The sequence below is a fragment of the Esox lucius genome, chromosome 19 (genome assembly GCF_011004845.1).
Source record: "Esox lucius isolate fEsoLuc1 chromosome 19, fEsoLuc1.pri, whole genome shotgun sequence".
Lineage (NCBI taxonomy): Eukaryota > Metazoa > Chordata > Actinopteri > Esociformes > Esocidae > Esox > Esox lucius.
Genome location: NC_047587.1, coordinates 39,480,197 through 39,502,246, shown reverse-complemented (window position 1 = coordinate 39,502,246; position 22,050 = coordinate 39,480,197). Strand labels below are relative to the sequence as shown.

The following is a 22,050-nucleotide window of genomic DNA, read 5'->3' as shown; positions in this document are numbered from 1 at the left end:
TTTCGGTCTCTGTGTTTCTGTTTAAACAAACCTTTCCATGTTTCTCTGTCTTTCCCTCTCAGACTTCTCTTCATTTGATAGTAAAGAGACAAAGACATAACCAGAGAGAGACTGGGACGTAAACACTGAAGTGTTTGGGGGACATGTGTCCCATCAAAGCCACATATCTCCTGTCCCACTGTGGCGGATGGAAAAGAGGCTGATGAATGATCACTAGGAGGCTGGGAGTCATAGCCCTCCCCTCAGCACATGTTTAAACAATTAAGATGGATGCGGGCAAATGGAACAGGAATATGGGTGTTTCGGGTTCCACAAGCACAGGGAAAATTGTAGTGGGACTGGAGGAACAAAGTGGACCAAAACATTCTCAATGCACACAACAGGGGCTTTAAGATGCTGGAATGGTCGCAAGTATATTTTATGTTTTTGCCATTTCAAATTCAGTTCACTGTGCTGACTGCCATCCAGTTATGTGCTCAACACCAATCAACAGCTGTTGCTGATCTACAAAATGTGTGTAGACCTCATTATGTGCCAGACATCTTAACAGACCTGAAACGACTCTCCCATGCACATCAATCCCCGGCTTAAATATGGTGAGAAATATTAATTTGTAATGGAAAACGAATGAATGAACTAGTTGAATCAGAATGGCTTAAATTAACATCTGGACCTACCCAGAATAGTATCGCATCAAATTTAAATCCCATTTGTTTGTTTCATTAATAGTGTCAAATCATATGAATCCTTTCAAGTGAGAAGTAATCCGTATTGTATCACAGCCCATGTTTCGACACATGAGAGGCACACATGCTTACGATTCATAAAAGATCTATTGGACAAACCCACTTGGCCTTCATTAGCCAAGAATAATATTTTCTGAATATTTTTGAGTAGAAACATTCAGACATTTCTTTAAGCTTTATTGGACAGGAAAGTGTTTAAAGATTGGAACCAACTCTGCAGAAGGACGGATGAACCATAGGCAGAGTCCCAGGCTGCATGACCACCCCAGGCAATACCCATGAGAAAGTTGTGTGAAATAGCCGGGACTTAATCGCCCACAATGCCTTTCCCCACGCGCTTCGTGCACCAAAGCACCAATCACGCTACATTGTATCATGGTTGTGGTACAGCTGAGCATATTGCGCAACTGAACCTAGTTATCTTGATATATACTATACTTACTCACTTGTTTCATGATATTTTAATCATTGTTACTACAGTATCTACAGTAGCTATCGAATTGATGTTGTATTTAGTGATGTAGGGTTTTAGATGGTAAGCTTCAGTTTTGTATTATAAAGTGGCTGGATCAGTCTGGACTGGATGTAATTGTGTCATGTCCTGGCACGTCAGGCTAGCTGTGCCAGTGAGATCTAATGCCCTCCTCCCTTATTTGGAGCACGGATACCAGTTTTGTTATTATTGTACCCTCCTGTGTTCCTTATAACTGTCCCTATTTAAGTTCCTCTTTTCCTTAGTGTATCTTGTCAGTCATCGTTATGGATTCCATTCCTTTTTTAACATTGTTCTGTTCTATCCTGCATCATTAACAGTAATGGAAAAGGGTTTGTTATCATTATCAAACAAGCACCACTCCATTTGGAGTCAAACCTCACAAACGTTAGATTCACTAAAATCTAAAGTTGATTAATAATTTAGTCTTTAAGGTAATTTACATTGAATGATAAGGTCACTACCATTAATTTCAACTTTTAAATGTTGTTGAGCCAGGCTCACATGCTATATCACATGCTCTGTATTAAATGCTTGGGATGAGGTTACTTGGTCTGAAATAATACCATGTTTTGAGCCAAGTTTAGTCTGTGTCTTGATTGAGTCGGATCCTTTCAGAGATTGTACAGTCTATCATATTACTAAGGGCCCACAGTCAGTCTACAGTAGCTAATTGGTTTCATACTGTCTCTCTAGTTTTTGGTAGATATGTATCCTATATCAGAACATAATTGGGGAAGTCCAGGATCTGGACCTTGATGTTAATTCTGCAGCAAACAGTTGAACCAAAATGTAGTATTTTCCAAACATTTCAGACATTATTTCGCACATTTTTAAACCTTGGATTAATAGATTAGGCTGTCAAGGTACTCTGTTTTTCTATTTGACATTATAACTTGAGAATCGTATTTCTCTGATGAGTGTTAGAGACAGTGTAACATGGTCAGATATGCCAGAAAGAGTGAGAATGTGGCTGTGCTGAGAACCTGTTTCCGATTAATCCACTCTGAATGGTTGACTGAATACATTTTCCATGGCCATTCCATCTTGGTGTGAAAGCTCCCAACTCCCAAACAAACCTGGCATTGCACACAAAATAAAATGGATGAAATGTCGGACATTCAAGATTGTATTAATGTATTTAAGTCCAGATTTGTTTCTGTGTTCCCGGGGCTTTCCTTCAGTCTGTGTTTACTTTGGCTTGCAGAAAGCAGCAGAAGGGTGAGGGAGGGAGGGAGGTGAGGGAGGTGAGGCGGCTCCCTCCTAATGCCTCCCAAATGAGAGGCAGTCCGTTAGGAAAAGCAGGGTGGGGCCCCTGAATGGAAATGGCTGCGAGTGGCAAGAGAGCACCAGCTTGGGAAAAAACGTGCAAAGTAAGGAGCGGGTGACGCAGGGTCTGTGTGGGGGAGGGGTCACGGTGCATCATTTATCGGGAGCCCAGATGCAGTGGACTCTGGGAGGGACGCACAGTGAATGGGATTCGGGGGATGGAAGGCGTAAGAGGCGGGACGGCAACCTGAGCCTTGAGGGGTCAGACGAGTGGCGTGGGCCTTCAGCTGGTTTGCATTAAGGGGGTAATTGTGTGCTCCCATCTCACACACACAGACTTAAACACGAGGGCTGTAAGCCGGTTAGGGAGCCATGCAGCTTTCTGCTTCTGTATCACAGAAAATACAAGGTCCACTTGGCAAGGGACTCAGACGTTTGACTCCTTTTTATTTAGTCAAATCTGTTTGAGTCATTGAATCTTTTCAGATGTTTTCGAGAAAGATCGGATCTTCAGACTCATTTTGCTCATTTGAGTCAGTAATGCCCTAAGCAAGTAGCTAAGACCTCCTATAACTGCCAACAAGGAGTTGAAAACAAGACTCATGATTCGGCAAGCCTCTCATTCACATTTTGTTCAGAATAGTGGGCATATTGGAGCTGCCATTTGTGATTGAGTCTTGTAAAAGCTGTAAAGCAGTGTACATGAGCAGATTAGTATTTCTTGATACATTAGAGACAGGGCAAAACTGCGCCTGCAATCAGAATAGATTTTGAAGGGCTTTTTGAGACTTAACTGCTGCAAGTGTAGTAAACACTGTATATAATTTGTGAACTGCAGCATATCCACAAATGATTTGTTATTGAATTTGTTGAGCAGAGGCTTGTGGCATGTCTTTCAACATCAGCCCAATCATCAGCCCTAAACAGTTGTATATTTCTTCTCTAATGATGCCTAAAGCATGATTCATTTACCTCACTGGAGATATATTCATTTACAAATCACAGTATACAAAAGAGATCCCTGAGCTGGGTTCTTTATCAGACTAAGTTGGTCATTACATTTCCACAATACTATTTATAGATTGCATGTTATGTTGCAATACTGTTTTTAACATTCCTTTTGGTTCTGATGACCTGAATTCTATTCAACGCTTCCTGAATGGGAGGTGAGGAAAATTCATCACTTTACTTAAAGGGACACAAAATAATTACCTAATAGTGAGGTATCCTTTATTAATGCTTTATTCCGGCTCAGTGGGCCAAAAGTGTATGAACTAATGGTTTGGTGTTAGAATACTAGTGATAGCACATAATCCTCCCTTCAAGAATGACAGGATTAACTAAGTGTAGGCTATAAAGACAATTTTTCAAAAAAAAACTTCTCTGGAAACATGGACATCATGAAGGAAGAGATAATGTATTTTTAGCAGAAGTGTAAACAGGCAAGTCTTATGCAAAAAATTTAACAGTCACATTAATCAGTCTTAAAATTTATTTGTCAAGGCCTTTTTACATCAGACACGTTCTTAAACAGCAGTAATGTTGAACTTATGTGTTAAACACCTTCATGTTCATGTAGTGTTGAATAATCTGGTAAAAGGATTAGACAACTGCAAATTACCCTAATATTAACAAAAATATAACATGACTGAGCAAGCTAGCAAAGTGCTAACCGAAACTAACAAACACTTGACTGGAGCTAGCATACAGCTAACTGGAACCAGCTAACAGGAACTAGCTAATCGCTAACCCTTACAGTGTTATAAAATTACTATGTTTTTCCAACTCTCTAAATACACTTTAACAGGCAAGTATCGAAATGTCCAGTGTGCTTTTGTACATTACTGACCAGGAAAACAGGATAAATTATGAGAAATAAAACATGGCTTTTCCTTCAAGAGTTACCCAAACGCACAGGTGTTTGTTTGGATCGAATTCAGTCCCAACGCAAAGCGATCACGTCTCTCTGCCCCCTACTGGCCAACCAAGTGTCCTTTAATATATGTAATGCATCCCCATTTTAAACAATACATAACCCTAAATGCGACCATACATTTAGTGCGCTTCACACCTATTTGAAGACACAAGTATCCAGCCTACCTTAGTAATAATGGTTGCCGCACAGTAATCATATTAACAAATTGAATGATCTTATTAATAATGTATAGTACTTAACCTATTCATGCAAACAACTAGCTACATGAATGCATGTCCTGCATCAATATTAAACAATTACAGTACAAACTGTGTGTTCCTGCAAAAATAATTGTTATAATTTAGTTTATGTCCTGTGTCAACAAGAACAAATGACACTACACACTGTTAGTTAATGCATTTGTAAATCATTAATAATTTAAGGGTTTATCATTCTTAACTGTTTGTTCATGTCATTGTTCATCATTCGTTCATGTTAACTACTGTATTCGTTTATGGTAGTAAACGTACCCTTATCTGAAAGTGTTACTGAACGTTAGTGACCTTGGCAATGATGCGGCCGAGTGACGGAGGTGCAATCCATGAAAACCTTATTCAGCTCCCCCAAAACCAGATTACCCACAGAGCACACAGATGAGCAACTATGAGAGGTTCTTTCCGAATCAGGTATTAAATCTGCTCCTGTGCTGATAGAGACGTGCTGCTCGCCGAGGTGTTTTCCACTTCACTGAAAAAGGCAAAGTCATGATGATTACTGGTGGCCATGACTAATAGCTGGTCTCCAGTGCTCCTAACCAGAGTCATAAGGGAGCAAACGTGAATACCAGTGAACACTGTAGTGAACACTGTAGTGGGGGCTGAGTGAAAAAGGTTGAAGGTTTACCACATACAAGGTTACTTGGGAAAGAGAACGTAACCTTTGTGATAAATAAATGAATGTATACTATCTGACTCCAAATTGGTGGTAAATAAATGTGGTCGCAATCGACCATAATCTGTAGGAAGTCCTTAGTAAAGGTAGCTACTCCTTTCGTCACGAGCCTAACATTAAAATGACATGTGCTCCTGGGTCCACCCAGAGACCCAGAACTCAAAGATGCCCACAATGGCATGTGTTCCTGGGTCCACCCAGAGACCCAGAACTCAAAGATGCCCACAATGGCATGTGCTCCTGGGTCCACCCAGAGACCCAGAACTCAAAGATGCCCACAATGGCATGTGTTCCTGGGTCCACCCAGAGACCCAGAACTCAAAGATGCCCACAATGGCATGTGTTCCTGGGAGAGACCCAGACCTCAGGGATGACAAGTCTGGTCACTTTGACTTATGTGTGTGTGCTTGTATCAGTTATCATAAGCATCCATAAGGTGTAGGTCGTACCGTACACAAACCGTACATGTGCTACACAGAAAATGTGGAAACCTAGGACTCCGTGACAGCCAATGACATGTTCCTGGGACAACCCGGACTGCTTCAAAAACCAGGAGTCAGGGAAGCCAAGTCTGGTCACTTAGACTTCTATATGTGTGTGTGATTATCAATAGCCCTACGAACTTGAGTATGAAGATGAATATGGAATGTTGTCGTAATAAACAGGTGTCACAGTTGAGGATGGGTAGAAGGACACAGGCGCAGAGGATTCAAAAAGGCAAAAGGTAATTGAATAAACTGACAAAGTAACAAAAGATAAAAAAGGGGCACAAACCGCAGGAACAGGCAACAGTAAAAGCAAACAACAAGAAACACTGGGGCAGGAGGAACTTAAATAGGAACACAACAAGGGAGCAAACAATGCACAGGTGGGAACAATAAGGACAAGGACAGGCTGCGTTGCATGTAAGAACCAAAACCAAACATAACGTGTTACATTCAAACTAAAACCAAACAGAACCTCACAATATGTCAAAGTAATACAGTTTATTCCAATCAAGTAAGAAAGTTACAATACAAAACATATTTACATTCCAGCACTATTCAACGTCTTCCAGAAACATCTCAGTCTACGAAGTATACCATAAGTATCAAAGACACACTATAGCATGATGTGTGCTAGGAGCATCCGTTAACGATAAACTCCTAAATAGTAAGCTACAACACAACGTGTTTGTCATCGTCTCTTTAACGATGACAAACTCCATTAACTTTTTGAGATATGGCTATCTATCCTAAAAGCAGACATATCTAAAACATTCCCCCAAATAGTCATTAGCATTACTTAACCTTGGCAAACATAATTAGCACAAAGGACAGGAACTGTCCCCACTTAATCAATGCAAGATTATCAAATGGACACCAGTAGTTGTCAGACATGCAACAAGGACATACATTCTACAATGTTCTTGTGAAGTTTGATCCATAACCCGTACAGTACAATAAAGCTTATCAGACTATTCAGCCCTTTATGGGGAATAGGGGAAAACCAAACACTACAGATAAATGTACAAAATATCATGCATTTAGTTACATTCCCATTTGCTCAGAGTTTCAGACAGCTCAGGAGGGTGCACTGAGAAGCCGCTAGAGAAGCATGTTAATGACACCTGATTAACATCACCTAGAGTCTGTTGGAGACTTGGTGGGGCCAGACGCTCCTCTTCATCAAATACACTTTCACTCTTCCTCAGATGTTTCTCATTACACTACAACACTGAATAAATAACGCAAGTTATGTTATCTAGAACAGCAGAAAATGGCAGTTGTTCTCAAACCTTTCCCAGAACACCCCTAGATATTTCACAATCTTGTTTTAGCCCTGAACTAACCCTCCTGGTGACCTAGTCAAGGGCTTCATAATCAGTTGACGAGTTGAATGAGGCGCACTAGCTCTGGGGGTCCCTGTAAAGAGGTTTAAGGAGCACTAGATTGAAGGGGAAGAACTACAGACGTACAAGGAGAGATGATAGATATGCTAAATGGTGTATCAGTCACATGAATATCTGTACGGGTACACATGTAGTGTAGAGAAATAGAGAAAAAAAGAATGTGGAATATACACACACATTTTTCATCAATGTCATTCTGTCAAGGCTACAACCAAGCTTTATACAGGCCTCGTGTTTGAGTCTACTGAGTGTTATAACCTATTAGGAATAACCAGGTTCTTAACTAGTACATAAGAGTACTTCAATTACATGTTTCTATTTAATTTAAAACCTGATTTAGTAGTGGTAAATACCTGTACCAGCTATATGGACTTGTTGCTTATTTCCTTGTTTCCTACAGTAGTACCTGGAATTAAGTTACTGAATTTAAAGTACTACTTTATTACACTGCACTAGTCTGTTGCCAAAAAAGTAACCTGTCTACCACTGACACACATTCAAGTTCCATAAGGGAGTCTTTAGGAGTCAGCTCACGTATGTCCCATCTTCTCAGCAGTGCCTTCATTTACCTCACGCAGAGGCGAAAAAGTTGCGGGTCATACGTGAATAAACAATCACTTGTGTTTGAGCAGACTTTGGGGGGGTTCGGGGTGGGAAGTGCTGGGGTCAACCCTCTGATGTCACAAGGGGAGTATTTACACAGGACCCCACCCACAGGGACCTTGGAGGTTCCTGGCTTCCATAGCTCGCCAGGGCCTGACAGAGACGTCCTTTGTGTTGCCTGGCCATAAACCTGTCCTTGCTCAGGCCTGGTACAATGCTCCTGTTGAGGTTTCTGTTTTTGTTCAAATGCTGTTAGGTGAGTGAGATTATCCGTCTAGGTGATTTGTGATGACTGCAATTAGTCTTTTCATTTGGGTGTTGTGAGTCCTGAACCAAATAGCAAGGTTGTCATCCTGCTTTCTTGAATACAACACATACAATTACATACAAGGTCAAAAATGCTGCCATTTAGACTGTGTAGCGTCTTCTTTTGGATACATAAATAGAAAATAACTGTATGGTCCCATTTGGTGGATTTGCGCAGCATTCCCATTTTCTCTCTATGGCAAACTTAACATTAAACTGAATTGCAGCCAAGCAGTAATAAACAGTATTTACACTGGCATGCGTACATATAGGACTTTTCTAGACTTTTACTTCACATAAAGAACCGCTTTGTGATACGACACTGATGGCAGGGTAACTACAGGAAACTGCAAGGTCCAAAACTGTCCCCCCACTCCTCACCACCTCTCATGCTTCAGATCACCCTTGTTTCCTGTTCGGGCACTAGGTCCAAGATTTGAATCCAGTGAGGAAGCCTCCATGTCATCTGGAATGCGTTACCACATGTTGCCATTTTACCTCCAACAAAATCTAAATCCCTTCTTCACTGGAGAAAAGAAATAATCCTAAGGCTAGTCATGTAAATATTCCTCAAAATGGGAGCTTTATGTGTCAATTTTTCTTTAGTGTGAAACAGTCAGTGGAACAAGCCCAGACAACAGAGCCTCTTTCTTGAAATCACATTTTTCTGTCCACCTCAACCTTTCCATGCTTTCTCCCTCAGTTCTGTGGTTTTCACAGCTGAACTTGCACCGCTGTGCCATGCTTCTCTCTCCGATGGAGGTGGGGCTGTAATTTCAAAAACCTCGCCAAAGCGTTTTCCCACTCCACGTGTAAGTGCAGTTGGGATTTGTTTTTTGTTTTTTACGAAGGAACAGAATGGTCGTAATTATTTGCAGGGTGTTGGCCACCTGCTGAGTCATCTCCAACAGTCACCATAATGCAACTTCTATTCCTCTAGGCCCCAGCATCCTTTGTGAATCTCAAGGGGATGTGGAGCTGGATGGGAATCTGAAAGGAGGCTGAAGTGATGTTGTTCTTGCCTTCACAAAGCCTGAGTCCTGTGTGAGAAACGGCCCCACAACGACCGTAAAAGCATGTCCCCGATGCGCCCTCAAAGGAGAGCCGCAAGCCCTATAAAACACTACAGCCGGAGGTATGCCGAGTTGTGCCTCAGATACTGCCCCTGTGAACAGACCTTATTAGTTGGGGGTAACAGCGGTTTCCTACATCCAGTACATTCACAGACCAAAGACCAATAATGTTCCGGAGCCGGCTCGGCACCAGTAGGTCTGTTACTGTGTTGTGCCTCTGTGTTTGGTTCCCTTTTAAGATCAGCTGGCGTGCTGGGTTCTGCGTGTGAATAACATACTGTAGCTGTAGCAGGGGAAGGGTTGAAAAGAATTATAAAAACAGGTCGCCGACTGAACGCCAGAGGCTCAGCCTCACCGTTTAGGTTGAAAATGGGCTATATTGTTGTCAGCATCACTTATCTGGGATAACACTTGAGACCTGTGATGTCACACTGGCATCAAGGAGCTGTCAAACCACCCACCACTGATTGGTTTTGAAATACTTATCTCAGGTAGGTGAACCATGCTGTGTGTCTACTCCCTCAGTCGATTTGCACCGGCAAAGTTTAAGGGCGCCGGCAAAAATGTAGATTTATTGCAAACTAGCCGCCTTAGGAAATGTAATTTGCTCCTGTGTACAGTGTCCTCATTCTGCCACTGAAAGGCTCACGGCTTCCATGACATCATAGCTAACGCCCATTGTCTGCGTGATTGTCATTGACCTTGGAATGGATTTCACATTCATATCCCTCAAGTGGTAATATCACTGTTTGTCATGGGAATTATTAGGGCCTTGTACAGTAAATGCAAGGCCATTACAATTACCACGATACGCAGAGTAGACCAATTTATATCCATGAATAGATCTACTCAATCACTGAAAAACAGCAGCACCCTATCCCTCACGTAATTACACCCAGAACATTCCCCGTCCGGCGGGTATACTGGGAAGACCCAACCCAGCAAGGAAAAACAAATGACCAACATGACCGCTTATTTATAGGCAGGCTGACCAGAGATTTACCGCGGCTACGCAAGTGCTTGGTTTGTTTGGCGAATCAGCGGCTGCCAGTGGGTGTTGCTATGGTGGAGGGCACACAAGGAAAAATGGTTTACATTAAGCTGGTCTAGATCAGCGTGCTGATACCGCCTGCATAATGACCCAGACTCTGACACAAGGAATATACAAATAGGACAATAGTACTGCATAGGTAGTCATTAAATAGCGCCTTGGAATAACGCTCAAGTTGAGTGTATGGGGTTATAAAAGAGTAAGTCATCCTTTAAAACAGAATGGAAAAAGAGTGCACTGTTTCCCTCAGGCTAAAGATGAAGTGAGAGGAATACAGCACATCTTCTACTCAAAGCCCATTCCTCTTATCTGATCTGGGTGGCGTTGTGTCCCATAAACCACATCGAATGACCAAGGGAATCTGATTCGTCGCCCTGCCAAGTCGCAAGGCCACAAAAGGAGCAGTCCAAACAGCACATCGCTTCCTTCCCCCCGTGCCGGATCCTCCCCACTTCCGCATGAGTTTTCCGAACGTGTGTCAGGAGATCGAAAGCAAAAAAAAGAGAAGAGGAATAGAAAGAACTGGAGGAAAGGAGATGAAAGACAAGAGAGAAATTCATTCAGTGAGAAGGAGAAGAGACTCTCCGTTTTCCTCAGAGCTCTATAAATACAACCTCAGTCAGCCATCACTCTGCAGCCATCTGCCCTGTGCACAATACAACAGTGTTGGTCTGGGTGTGGCGTTTAAGTGGGGACACGGGCTGTCTTCAGATCAGTTCAAAGGCATCCACAGAGGACCTGTGATGACTCTCAGGCAACACGGGATACCAAATCTCTCAGCTGTTTCACACTGTTGGCTTCCTGTCTACCCTGCCAAAGTGTTAGCCATAACTCAAACCTAACGATGCTTTACTTTGGGATCAAATTGGCTAGATTTCACACCATCCATCCCCACCCTGAAGGACATTCATGTCAGCACCACATATGCCTTAACTTTACCAACATTTTGATAGAGGCATGACTTGCATTTTGGGGGGATACGCAAGTGTTCGGTTTTTGTTGCCATATGACCTTCTTTGACCAGGAGTTACCTTTTGAGAATTTTACAGAGATCGATTAAAACTTGTGAGGGCTGTCACAGCCAGTAAAGGTTAAGAAGTGCTCGCAGAATAAAGCAATGTACATTTGAACGCAAATTACAAATAAATCCCTTTTTTCACACAGATATTTTATTCTCAGCATTATGGGGGAGGTAATGAATTCCAGGTACTCTGCTGAGACTAGGACCATTGTATCTTTTTATAAATGGTGCTTCTTCCCCACAGGCTGCAGCTGTGAGCTGGGCACAGACCAGAAAATCCCCAAACAGAATTGTTTGGCATCACCCTCTCCTTCAGTATTTCATCCCCTTTCTCTTGCTGAACAATCCGGCCAAAGCTTCGGCTTAAGGACCATAAAGCTCATTGTGATTTGCTTAGTTAATTCAATTGACTGTCAGAGAAAAGTTTATTTCATTTTTAGGTTACAAGTCACATGCTCCTGTTGTGTCAGAAGAAGTAAACATATTTGGCAATAATTCTCTGGGCCCTGGTCTCTCAGTTTTTCTCTGAGACCATGTACAGTTTGGAAGTGATCAGAAGCTTAGGTATGGCTTCCATTTAGTATTTGCATAGGTAGTATTTGTTTGTATTCAGGCTCCAGTCTCTATGGAGGCACGACATCCTATCCCACCGCTGCCATCAATATTTTTATAATTCAATGTACCTGTGTTCCTTTTAGAGGGATAGTATACTCCCATTTGTGATCCTTTCATTTACATTTTAGAGCCTTGTTTATTTTCAGCATGTCACAGTTCTGCAAAATAAAATGCATATAAAATAAGCAGTCGTGGAAGTGGAATCATCCGCTTTGTGTACTGTTAAAAAACATAACAGGATAGTTTTTTGTATCTTTCCGCATTGGGAGTTGCCTACCTTGTTTATCCCTGGGTGAAGGGAGCAGCACTGCGCAGTGTGCCACCGAAGGTCTGTCTGTGTGCATTTGGCTCTGTATTGAGACAGTTAATCACAACTGTCTTTGTTCATGAAATAGCAAGCTTGGCATCTTCAGTGTGCACAGTGTGATCACAAAGGCTCCAGGCGAGACGATAAAAGCTGTGCTTTGGTCTTCCCTGACATTAAACCGACTGTCTTGTTCCAGTTCTGTATACATGTCTCTCTAATGCTGTTTTTTTTTTTTTTTCAATGTTTGTTGAGCATTGGGTTGTAAAGGGATTATTCTCCAGGATGAGAGTGCAAAGGACAAACAGCATTTTGGGGGCCAACCTACTATCAAAGACAGCAAAATAGAGAACTACCAAAACATATTATTGGAAATTTGTGACAGGTCCACACAGAAAGTACAGTGTATTTGATTCAAATTTTAAAAACATAGGTTACAGAAATAAAAGTAGAGAGGTTGGTCAGGGAGGATGGGTAGATACACTACTGTTCACAAGTTTGGAGTCACTTAGAATTTTCCTTCTTTTTGGAAATTTTGTCCATTAAAATAACATAAAATGGACCACCATGGAATAACCATATAGGCATATAGAGGCCCATTATCAGCAACCATCAGTCCTGTGTTCCAATGGCACGTTGTGTTTGCTAATCCAAGTTTATCAATTTAAAAGGCTAATTGATCATTAGAAAACCCTATTGCAATTATGCAAGCACAGCTGCAAACTGTTGTGCTAATTAAAAAAGCAATAAAACCGGCCTTCTTTAGACTAGTTCCAGTTCTGTATGCATGGCTCTCTAATGCAGATTTTTGAATGCAAAGGACAAACAGCATTTTGGGGGCCAACCTACTATCAAAGACAGTAAAATAGAGAACTACCAAAACATATTGGAAATTTGTGACAGGTACACAAAAAGGTTATTTTTTGTACACAACCTGAAGTTGTATCTTAAGTTGTGGTTTTGATTACAGGCTCAAAATGTCCCGAAAAAAAGTACTTTTGTCTGAAACTCATCAGGCTATACTTGTTCTGAGAAATGAAGGCTATTCCCTGTGAGAAATTTCCAAGAAACTGAAGATCTCATACAATGCTTTGTATTGTATCGTACTCCCTTCACAGAACAGTGCAAACTGGCTCTAACCAGAATAGAAAGAGGAGTGGGAGGCCCCGCTGCACAACTGAGCAAGAGGACAAATACATTAGTGTCATGTTTAAGAAACGGATTCCACACAGGTCCTCCACTGGCAGCTTCATGAAATTGTACCCACAAAACACCAGTCTCAACATCAACAGTGCAGAGGTGACACCTCTATGTTCTCACAAAAAACATTTGTGAGATGCAGAACAAATGAAAAGATGCCAGAGGACTGCTTGACGCCATCTGTCAAGCATGGCAGAGGCAATGTGATAGACTGAGTGTGCTTTGGTGGTGGTGAAGTGGATGATTTGTACAGGGTAAAGGGGATCTTGAAGAAGGAAGGCTATCATTCCATTTTATAACACCATGCCATACCCTGTGGACAATGCTTGATTGGAGCCAATTTCCTCCTACAACAGGACAATGACCCAGAGCACAGCTCCAGACTATGCAAGAACTATTTAGGGAAGAAGCAGTCAGCTGCTATTCTGTCTATAATGAAGTGGTCATTACAATCACCAGATCTCAACCCTATTGTGCTGTTGTGGGAGCAGCTTGAACCTTATGGTATCTGAGAAGTACCAATCAAGCCAATCAAACTTGTGGGAGGTGATTCAGGAAGCATAGTGTGAAATATCTTCAGATTACCCTCAACAAATTGCTGCAAAAGGACAATTCTGTGAAGAAGGACACAATTATTATTTCAATTTAAAAATAATTATTTCTAACTTTGCCAGTGACTGTATTTTCTATTCAAACTCGTTTCATGTCTATTTTCATGGAAAACAAGTAAATTTCTTTGTGACCCCACACTGTTGAACGGTACTGTATATGATGGCGGTTTAGTAATCAGAACGTTTCATGTTTAAAATTCAATAGTGGGAAGATGGCCTTGTTCAGTAGGGCCAATGGTCTCAACAATGTTCCTACTGTATTAGCCATGACATTGTAAGATAGCCAGGTAGCCACACTCGAAGATAGGTTTTTAAAAAAAGGCTTAGTTTTTACAGATTCTCAGGAGCTCAAAAGCTAGCTATTCTTTTTCAAGATTGCAAAATAATCATTGCTTCTGATGACTCATTACAAGATGAACTGAAAATGTAGAAAAGCATGTATTTGCATACCATGAGGAAATTTACAGTTTGATGACCTACAGTATATTAATACCAAATTAAAACTTTAAGTAATTAAGTAAAATGTCCCTTTAACACCAAAAAACCCAGTCTAGCCAATGTTAGCTGCAACAAATTGGAATACAGAAAGTTTAGTAACTTATACATATGAGATAAAATGTTTTTTTTAATTGACCTCAACATGAAAAGGTGTACTTATCAGTTTGAATAAAGTTTTTCAATACACACACATTTTTTTACTTTGAACTTCCAACACAATTTTGATAAAAGCTTAACCCCTTTCAAAGCTAACATCGTTCACAGTAGTTAAGTAATACATTAGAAATTGGGTAATACACACAAATTCATTATGAAGAGAAATGTTCAATACAAAAAAACAAAATTCTAAATGTTGCCATGGTCCAATGTAGTGCCAAGCTGTCCATCACAGTCTTAATTGGTTAATGTTTGGCTGGGAGTTACATGGTGTGAGGGTGGCATTACATAAGAGGGCGACAAATGGATACCACAAAAACTGGGGTAACATTTAGTTTTACTTGAATTGTTGAAATCAATGTGTGCATATTCTGAATATTAAATCTCTGTGTATTGCACAAAAAACGTGTTAAACGAGTTGTGTGGTCTCCGTTGGCAGTACTGCGGTTAAATGTTGACATAACACAGACACTCACTGCCACTCAACCATCTAAACACCAACCCCCCCCCCCCACACACACACACACACACACACACACACACACACACAAACACACACACACACACACACTTGAAAACATTTTTTTACCTTTTATAGTTACAATAATCAGTTGACGTGCCCACATGCACTTTATGCAGCACAAAGTATTGCGATTCTATTTGTCTCTTGTGGTGCATTATGCCCTTTACTCTTGGCAAGACTGTTCTGTCGCTGACTAACTGGAGCGCTCTGTTCATTTTTAGAGGACGTTATGGAGCTCATGTCCCGTCTTGGGAATGCTCAGTGTTTCCTCCCGGTCTCTAACACATCTGCACTGTCTATTGTTTTGAGTGTCAGAGTTCCACTTCAATGTTTTCCAGAAATGGGCTATGGCTTGACCTATAACCCACAGAATGTGTGTGAGGGGCTTGTGGAAAGCCCCCTTCTATGTACAGTATCTTGCTTCGGGATTTGGAAAACTGTCTTGGAAACAAAGCCTTAAAGGTCCACCAGTTTTAATTTAGGACTACTAGCTACTGGAAAAAAATGCACTTCCTGAGTAGTAGGGGCTCTGGAGAGCGAGGTCTGAGGCAGGTGGTAGAATTTACAAAGTGGTGGAAAGGAAACCGCCAAAAAGCCTGGGAACCCTACAGTCCACGGTTGGTGCCCAGAAACCCTTACTAAGGATCATGACTGATGTCTCAGTGAGAGAATCCCATTGAGACCATGAAAACATCTCTTCACCGAGCAACAGCTGTGTATGGTCTGATAATGTATTAGTTAATCCGAAGAGCATTTGTATATACTTGTATGTGCATCTCCATCTGGAGGGTAATAGGACACCACAGGAAACCTCTATCTATCATCATTTATATTCCCCAAGGTGCCGCGGTTTCAGGATTAATTTATTTGCCACGGTTGTCTTTTTTCATGTGGGTTAGTGCAGCAAAGATGCAAAGGATCAGAGTGGCAGCTGCACCGTGAAACAAAGAAAGTATTATGTAATTGTGCCATTTGGGATCGAGTATTCCTCCACACTAAACCTGGCTTTGTGGATATGAATGGCCACTAGGACATTTCAAAACAACTATGTAACCATATTGTATTGACTTACTCATTATCATCTTGTTTAACACTCCACCACCCTTCTTGTCTTTACAGTATCCTACTTTGGGGATAGTTTCTGCCGGATCATGTCGATCCAAGATGTCTCCTCCTTTCACCTGTCACTGCAGTTCAAGACTAGCCGACGAAGTGGACTCCTCATTCTGGCTGCAGGGATGCAGGACTATTTGTTTTTGGAACTCCAAAATGGAAGATTACAGGTTAGTATAAACACCAGTCTATCCATGTAATATAAAATCCATCCAGTTACATTCAAGCAACCTAGCTGCACAAAGGTTTTGTCAGCTGGTTCCAAATATATGTTCTATGCAGTGTTGGAAATGGAAAATGTCACTCTTGGGACAACACAATACTTACAAAATGAACCCTAAAAACATAATTTTACATATCAACACTTGTTACTCTGATAACGCATTTCCCCACCCATGGCAATATTCTTTCAAGATGAAACAATGAAAGATGAAATGTACTGAAAGCAGGAAAACCAAAATAAATATTTCTGTAAATGTCGTATATTGTCATTAAAAGAGTGACAACAGCATTTAGGCCGTCCCCTTTCCAAAACAATCACTGAAATTGAATTTTCCCTAAAAGATAATAACAGAAGTGAAAGCTGGCAAGTGATATATGCATGTAATGCAATTTTCTTATTCAGAAAACCAATGGATTCCTTATTAAAGAAGAATGCCAGTGACAGTTTCCATTAGATGGTACTCTAAAAACATCTTACATTGCTTCACTTTGTTATCTTTACTGACTGTCACTTTCAAAGGGGATTATGGACATTTTAACATAAATAATTACATGGTTTATTGAGTCTGTCAGAAACTGAATTAGCATTAAATGTGCTGTCATAAACATTTCCAAAATTGCGCACAATAACAAAAACAGTTTAATGTTTTTCAAAGTCTAATGCATTTGCTATTGTTAACATTGAAAGAATAGAAATACAACAAAACTGTTGCTCACAAGAATTCTTTCTATACATAAAGGAGCATGTTCTGAAATGCATATTCTTATCTATGAAGTTTGTAAGGACTTGATGGTGAAGAAAATTAGCCCCAGAAAACACAATCACAAGGCTAGTCTAGATTAATGCCCATTGATTTCACTTGTGAAATCCTTTTACATAGTCATTAAAGAAGAGAAGGGAAAAAAACCTATGAACAAGATAATGTAAAGACACCTTTATAATTTAAGAATATAAAATGATTAACCTTAATCTTTTTTTCACCTAGGTGCGAATGGACCTGGGGTCCGGTGAAATGGTACTGTTATCATCTCCAGGGCTGCAACTGAACAACCTCCTGGAGCACAAGATCTCTATCACAATGAAGGAGACTAAACTCACCATGCTGATTGATGATTTATTCTCTACATTTATCCCTGTGGCTGACACCCAGGCTGACCTCAATATTGACTTGGGGGTTTACCTGGGGGGAACAGGAGATTTAGAAACCTCATATCTCAGCAATGCCATACCTCCATTCCGGGGTTGCATGACCAATGTTAAGTTGGAGTCCCACCAGTTCAACATTCTTGCCTCAGAACCCATCGAGTGCCATGATACAAAAGAGTCCTGCAGCAGTGAGTTTGAAGCCGGGGACGGAGAGGCAACTAGCTTTATCAGCCCCTATTCATTTGTGTCCTTTCCCACTTGGATTGGAGTTAGCGATAGTGGAAGGACCTTGGAGTTTCTCATGAAGACCACCATCGAGGATGCCCTACTCACCTTCCACCCTGGACTGGAGTCAGACTTTATAGCTGTTGGTATTATGGGCAGTTACCTAAAAGGAGTGGTGGACCGTGGTACTGGGATGGTAGTTCTAGACAACCCCAAAGTACAGCTAGGTGACGATCAATGGCACAGAATCAGAGTCACAGTAAATGCAACTGTATTTGAGATTAACGTGGACAGCCAGTTTGCCTCTCTCACTCTAAGCGGTTCAGAGCAATTGGATCTAGTCGGAAATCTATATTTGGGAGGTATCCAGGGCAAGATGAAAGAGGTATTTCGCGATAGCAGCTTGTCTCGTATGGAGGAGGAAATAACATCTGAGAGTTTTATAGGATGTTTTGGGGACATCAAAGTGGATCAAAAGGGCAGAAGCCTGCAGGATGCTTTGGTCACCAAAGATGTCCATGTGAAATGTGAGGGAGAGGACTATGACTACTCAAGTTACTATGATTTTGAGGCATCCACAACTACGTCTCCTGTTCGAACCCGATATGTCCATGTAGACTCTAACGAAAAACATTGCCATCCAACAGAAGACACACCAGTGGCATTCCAGAACATTACAAAACTCCTTGAAGTCAACCCATTGTTTGTTCCTGAAGGTGGGGAAGTTGTTCTTGACATTAACAACCTCAGGCCTACCTTTGACCTTAACACTGTAGGAATCCGTCAATCTCAGATCATCTTTACTCTTCAAAGTGACCCTTGGTATGGACTGCTAGATATGAACATTAATTCCAAACGTACTAAGAAGTTTACCCTTCTAGATGTTGTCAACAAGAAGATCAAGTATCTCCACGATGGCAATGAGAAGTATGCCGATCAGATTCAGTTAGAGGTGGTTGCTCATAGTAACAGTTACCTTCCAGAATGTCTAAAAAATCCCCGTCTGTATGTCCTCCCAGTAGAGATCATACCTGTCAATGACATACCGCAACTAGGTGGAGGGGACATTTCAATCACAGAAAACGGACGCACTCGCTTGAATCCCAACCTTATCAAGATTGTAGATTCAGACACTCGGTGTGATGAGTTGATTGTCACTGTGACGTCCGAACCTCCCAGAGAAGTGGGCTACTTAGAAAATTCTCTTCAACCAGGAAGAATTATCAAACAGTTCACATGCAAGCAGTTGAAAGATGGCAATATATATTTTGTTCACAGAGGTGGGAATGCTGGGATAACTCTGCAGGTATCTGATGGACAATCCATAAGTCATTCGACCACCTTCAAACTGTCCGCTATACAGCCCGAAATGAGCCTGGTGACCAATACCGGGCTTCTGTTGTCTCAGGGAAGCAACTCTTCCATTGGGATCCAGAACCTGGCTGTCCTTGCCACCCCTCGTAATGGAGATATTGTGTATAACATTAAAAACACTCTGAGATATGGAGAATTGCAAATTCTCACCAGCAGTGGTTTGTATAAACAAGTAACATCTTTTCATCAATCAGATTTAGAGCAAGATCTCTTGAGATACGTTAGCACAGAATCAAGTGACCTGGAAGATGTTGTAGCAGATAATATTCAATTTGATGTCCATCTTGGACAGTTATCCATTTGGAACAACACTTTCTTGATTAAGATCACACCCACTCAGGTTAAAATGTCCCAATTATTTCCCCTTGAGATTGAGGTTGGGGGAGAGCAAAAGGCAATCAAACAAACTGAGCTGAAAGCAGAAGTGATAGGAAAAAGTGTTCCCCCAGAAAATATAACATACATTCTCTTGAAGACCCCGATGTTGGGGACTCTTCAGATGCTTGGCAGGGAGTTAGTTGAGGGAGACAGTTTCACCCAACAGGACATCTGGAATTCCCAGGTCAGCTATAGAGTCCGGGTTCGAAGGACTGTGGCTAGCGAGGACCAGTTTCAGTTTAAAGTCTTTGCAGAAAATCAATACTCCCCTGTGTACACCTACCCAATCATGATCAAGGCTGATTCAGATGCCCCCGTTTTGACCAATGACAGAATGATTGTCATGGAGGGTGAAGAGAGTATTCTGAATAAAGACTATTTATGGGTTCAGACATCCAGCTCATCTGACTTCGTTTACAAAGTGACCCAAGACCCCAAGTATGGCCGTCTCATCAGGGACTCCCCACCTGGAGAGCCCAGATTTGATGGGGCCGTTAGAGTGTTCAGCAATGAAGACCTGAATCTAGATAGACTGATCTACCAGCATGATGGCTCCGAGTCCGGCAATGATGAGTTTTCTTTCCTGGCATTTGAGCAAGCAGTAGGTAGTCAAAACATCCAAACTGATGGTCATGAATCAATCAGCGGTGTGTTTAGAATATCTATTCAATCCAAGAACAATCACGTGCCTCTCAGGGTGGTCGACAAAACCTTCAATGTGGTCCGAAATGGACAACGCTTGTTGACCACTGAAGACATCCTTTTCAAGGACGATGACTCTGGGTTCAACGATACCCAGTTGGTGTTTGTACGTACCGGTATTCTCTCAGGAAACATTGTGTCCACCTCTGACCCCTCACAGTCCATCTTCCGTTTCACCCAAGCCGACCTGAGAGACCGGAATGTTCTCTTTGTGCACCATGGAGCAGACCGTGAACGCTTCCAACTTCAGGTGTCTGATGGCCTACACAAGACCACAGCCCTGCTGCAAATCCAGGCTGGGGAAGCCTACCTCAGGGTAGCTAACAATACCATGGTTGTCATGGACCATGGAAGCACCAAGACTCTCAACACCAGTTTGTTGAGTGCAGAGTCTAATATGGATATCAGAGATGAAAGGGAGATTAGGTTTGAAGTGACATCGCCACCTAGCGATGGGAAGATTATTGTGAGTGGGATCGAGGCATCTTGGTTCACCCAGGAGGATCTGAAAAAGGGAGTGGTGTCCTATGAGCATATTGACAAGAGTATGAGGTCCAAGGATTCATTTGGCTTCACTGTCAAAGCAAAAGGATTTTCGGATGAGGGCATGTTTAGGATTAAGATATTCAAGCAAGGCTACCGGTCTGAACCTGAGGTCTTCACCAATGAGGTCATCATCTCCTATGAGGGAGAGCACACTGTGATCAACCAGGACCATCTTAAGGTATACTAACAGAACATTGACCATTGACTTTCACCTTTGTTTTTAGACCTACTGGTTGTTTTTGATTCCATTACAATTCTGCCAACTAAATGAGTTTAGTTGTGTAGTTCAAATGAAGCGGTCATGACAGTTTCAAGCATGCACCCTTTTCCATTGTGTAACTTGTAAGCAAACTCTTTGTCTTAAGGATGAGCACAGGTTCACCTTACCTTAGTTGCATATTGATGAACTATTGCTAATAGTTTTTAAAGAAAACCGCATATGTTGTCACAGACGTATACTTTTTATTCTAACTGGGTTTTATTTGTCGTAATGGACTGTATGTGTGATGGACAAACTTTAAAATGCTACTGTTTGCCTCAGAAGTTAAACCATCTGGTGATAGGTTTAAAAAGTGGACAGTATGTTGTGATTGACTGTTCCACATTTCTGCTTCAGTCTCTAAGCAGTTACTGTATAAAATTCCTAATGTGAAAACCAAGCAATTATACCAAGGGAAAAGACAATGCAAGCTGGCAAAAGTTTAAATATCACCACATAATATACAGTCTAGCAGACGTTCTGAGTTTAGGTCAGCTTGAGGTCATATTGTTATATATTTGCGCAACTTATAAAATTAGTGTAAAACTAATTTTATATCAAATCAAACATGAATACCAAGCATATGCAAGTGATCAATAAAGGATTTGTAACACTGTTTATGATGTGTGGATATTTAATGGGCACACAAAATATTTGTGGCCAAGTTTCTGATTAAAGATGGTGAATACAGTCAACTATTCCGGCAATTATTCATCCCTTAGGCAAGCATTTCCCTTTAGCCTATTTTAAGAGGTGGTTCTTTTCACAAGTGGTTCAATCAGGCCACAAAATTGCCAGGCTCTAAAATCTTTCTAAATCGACTAAGTTTACTTAGATGAAAAAACATTTGTGAAGGAG

The 22,050-nt window shown here is 41.3% G+C and overlaps 1 protein-coding gene across 1 annotated transcript in view; it reads left to right on the top strand.

Moving 5' to 3' along the window:
- The window catches only part of cspg4 (chondroitin sulfate proteoglycan 4), a 69,990-nt gene that overhangs the window by 22,221 nt on the left and 25,719 nt on the right, over nt 1-22,050 (top strand). The window contains exons 2-3 of the mRNA XM_013132881.3: nt 16,346-16,509; nt 17,548-21,111. Of these exons, the coding sequence (XP_012988335.3) occupies nt 16,346-16,509; nt 17,548-21,111 (3,728 nt within the window). The remainder of the gene's footprint in view (nt 1-16,345; nt 16,510-17,547; nt 21,112-22,050) is intronic.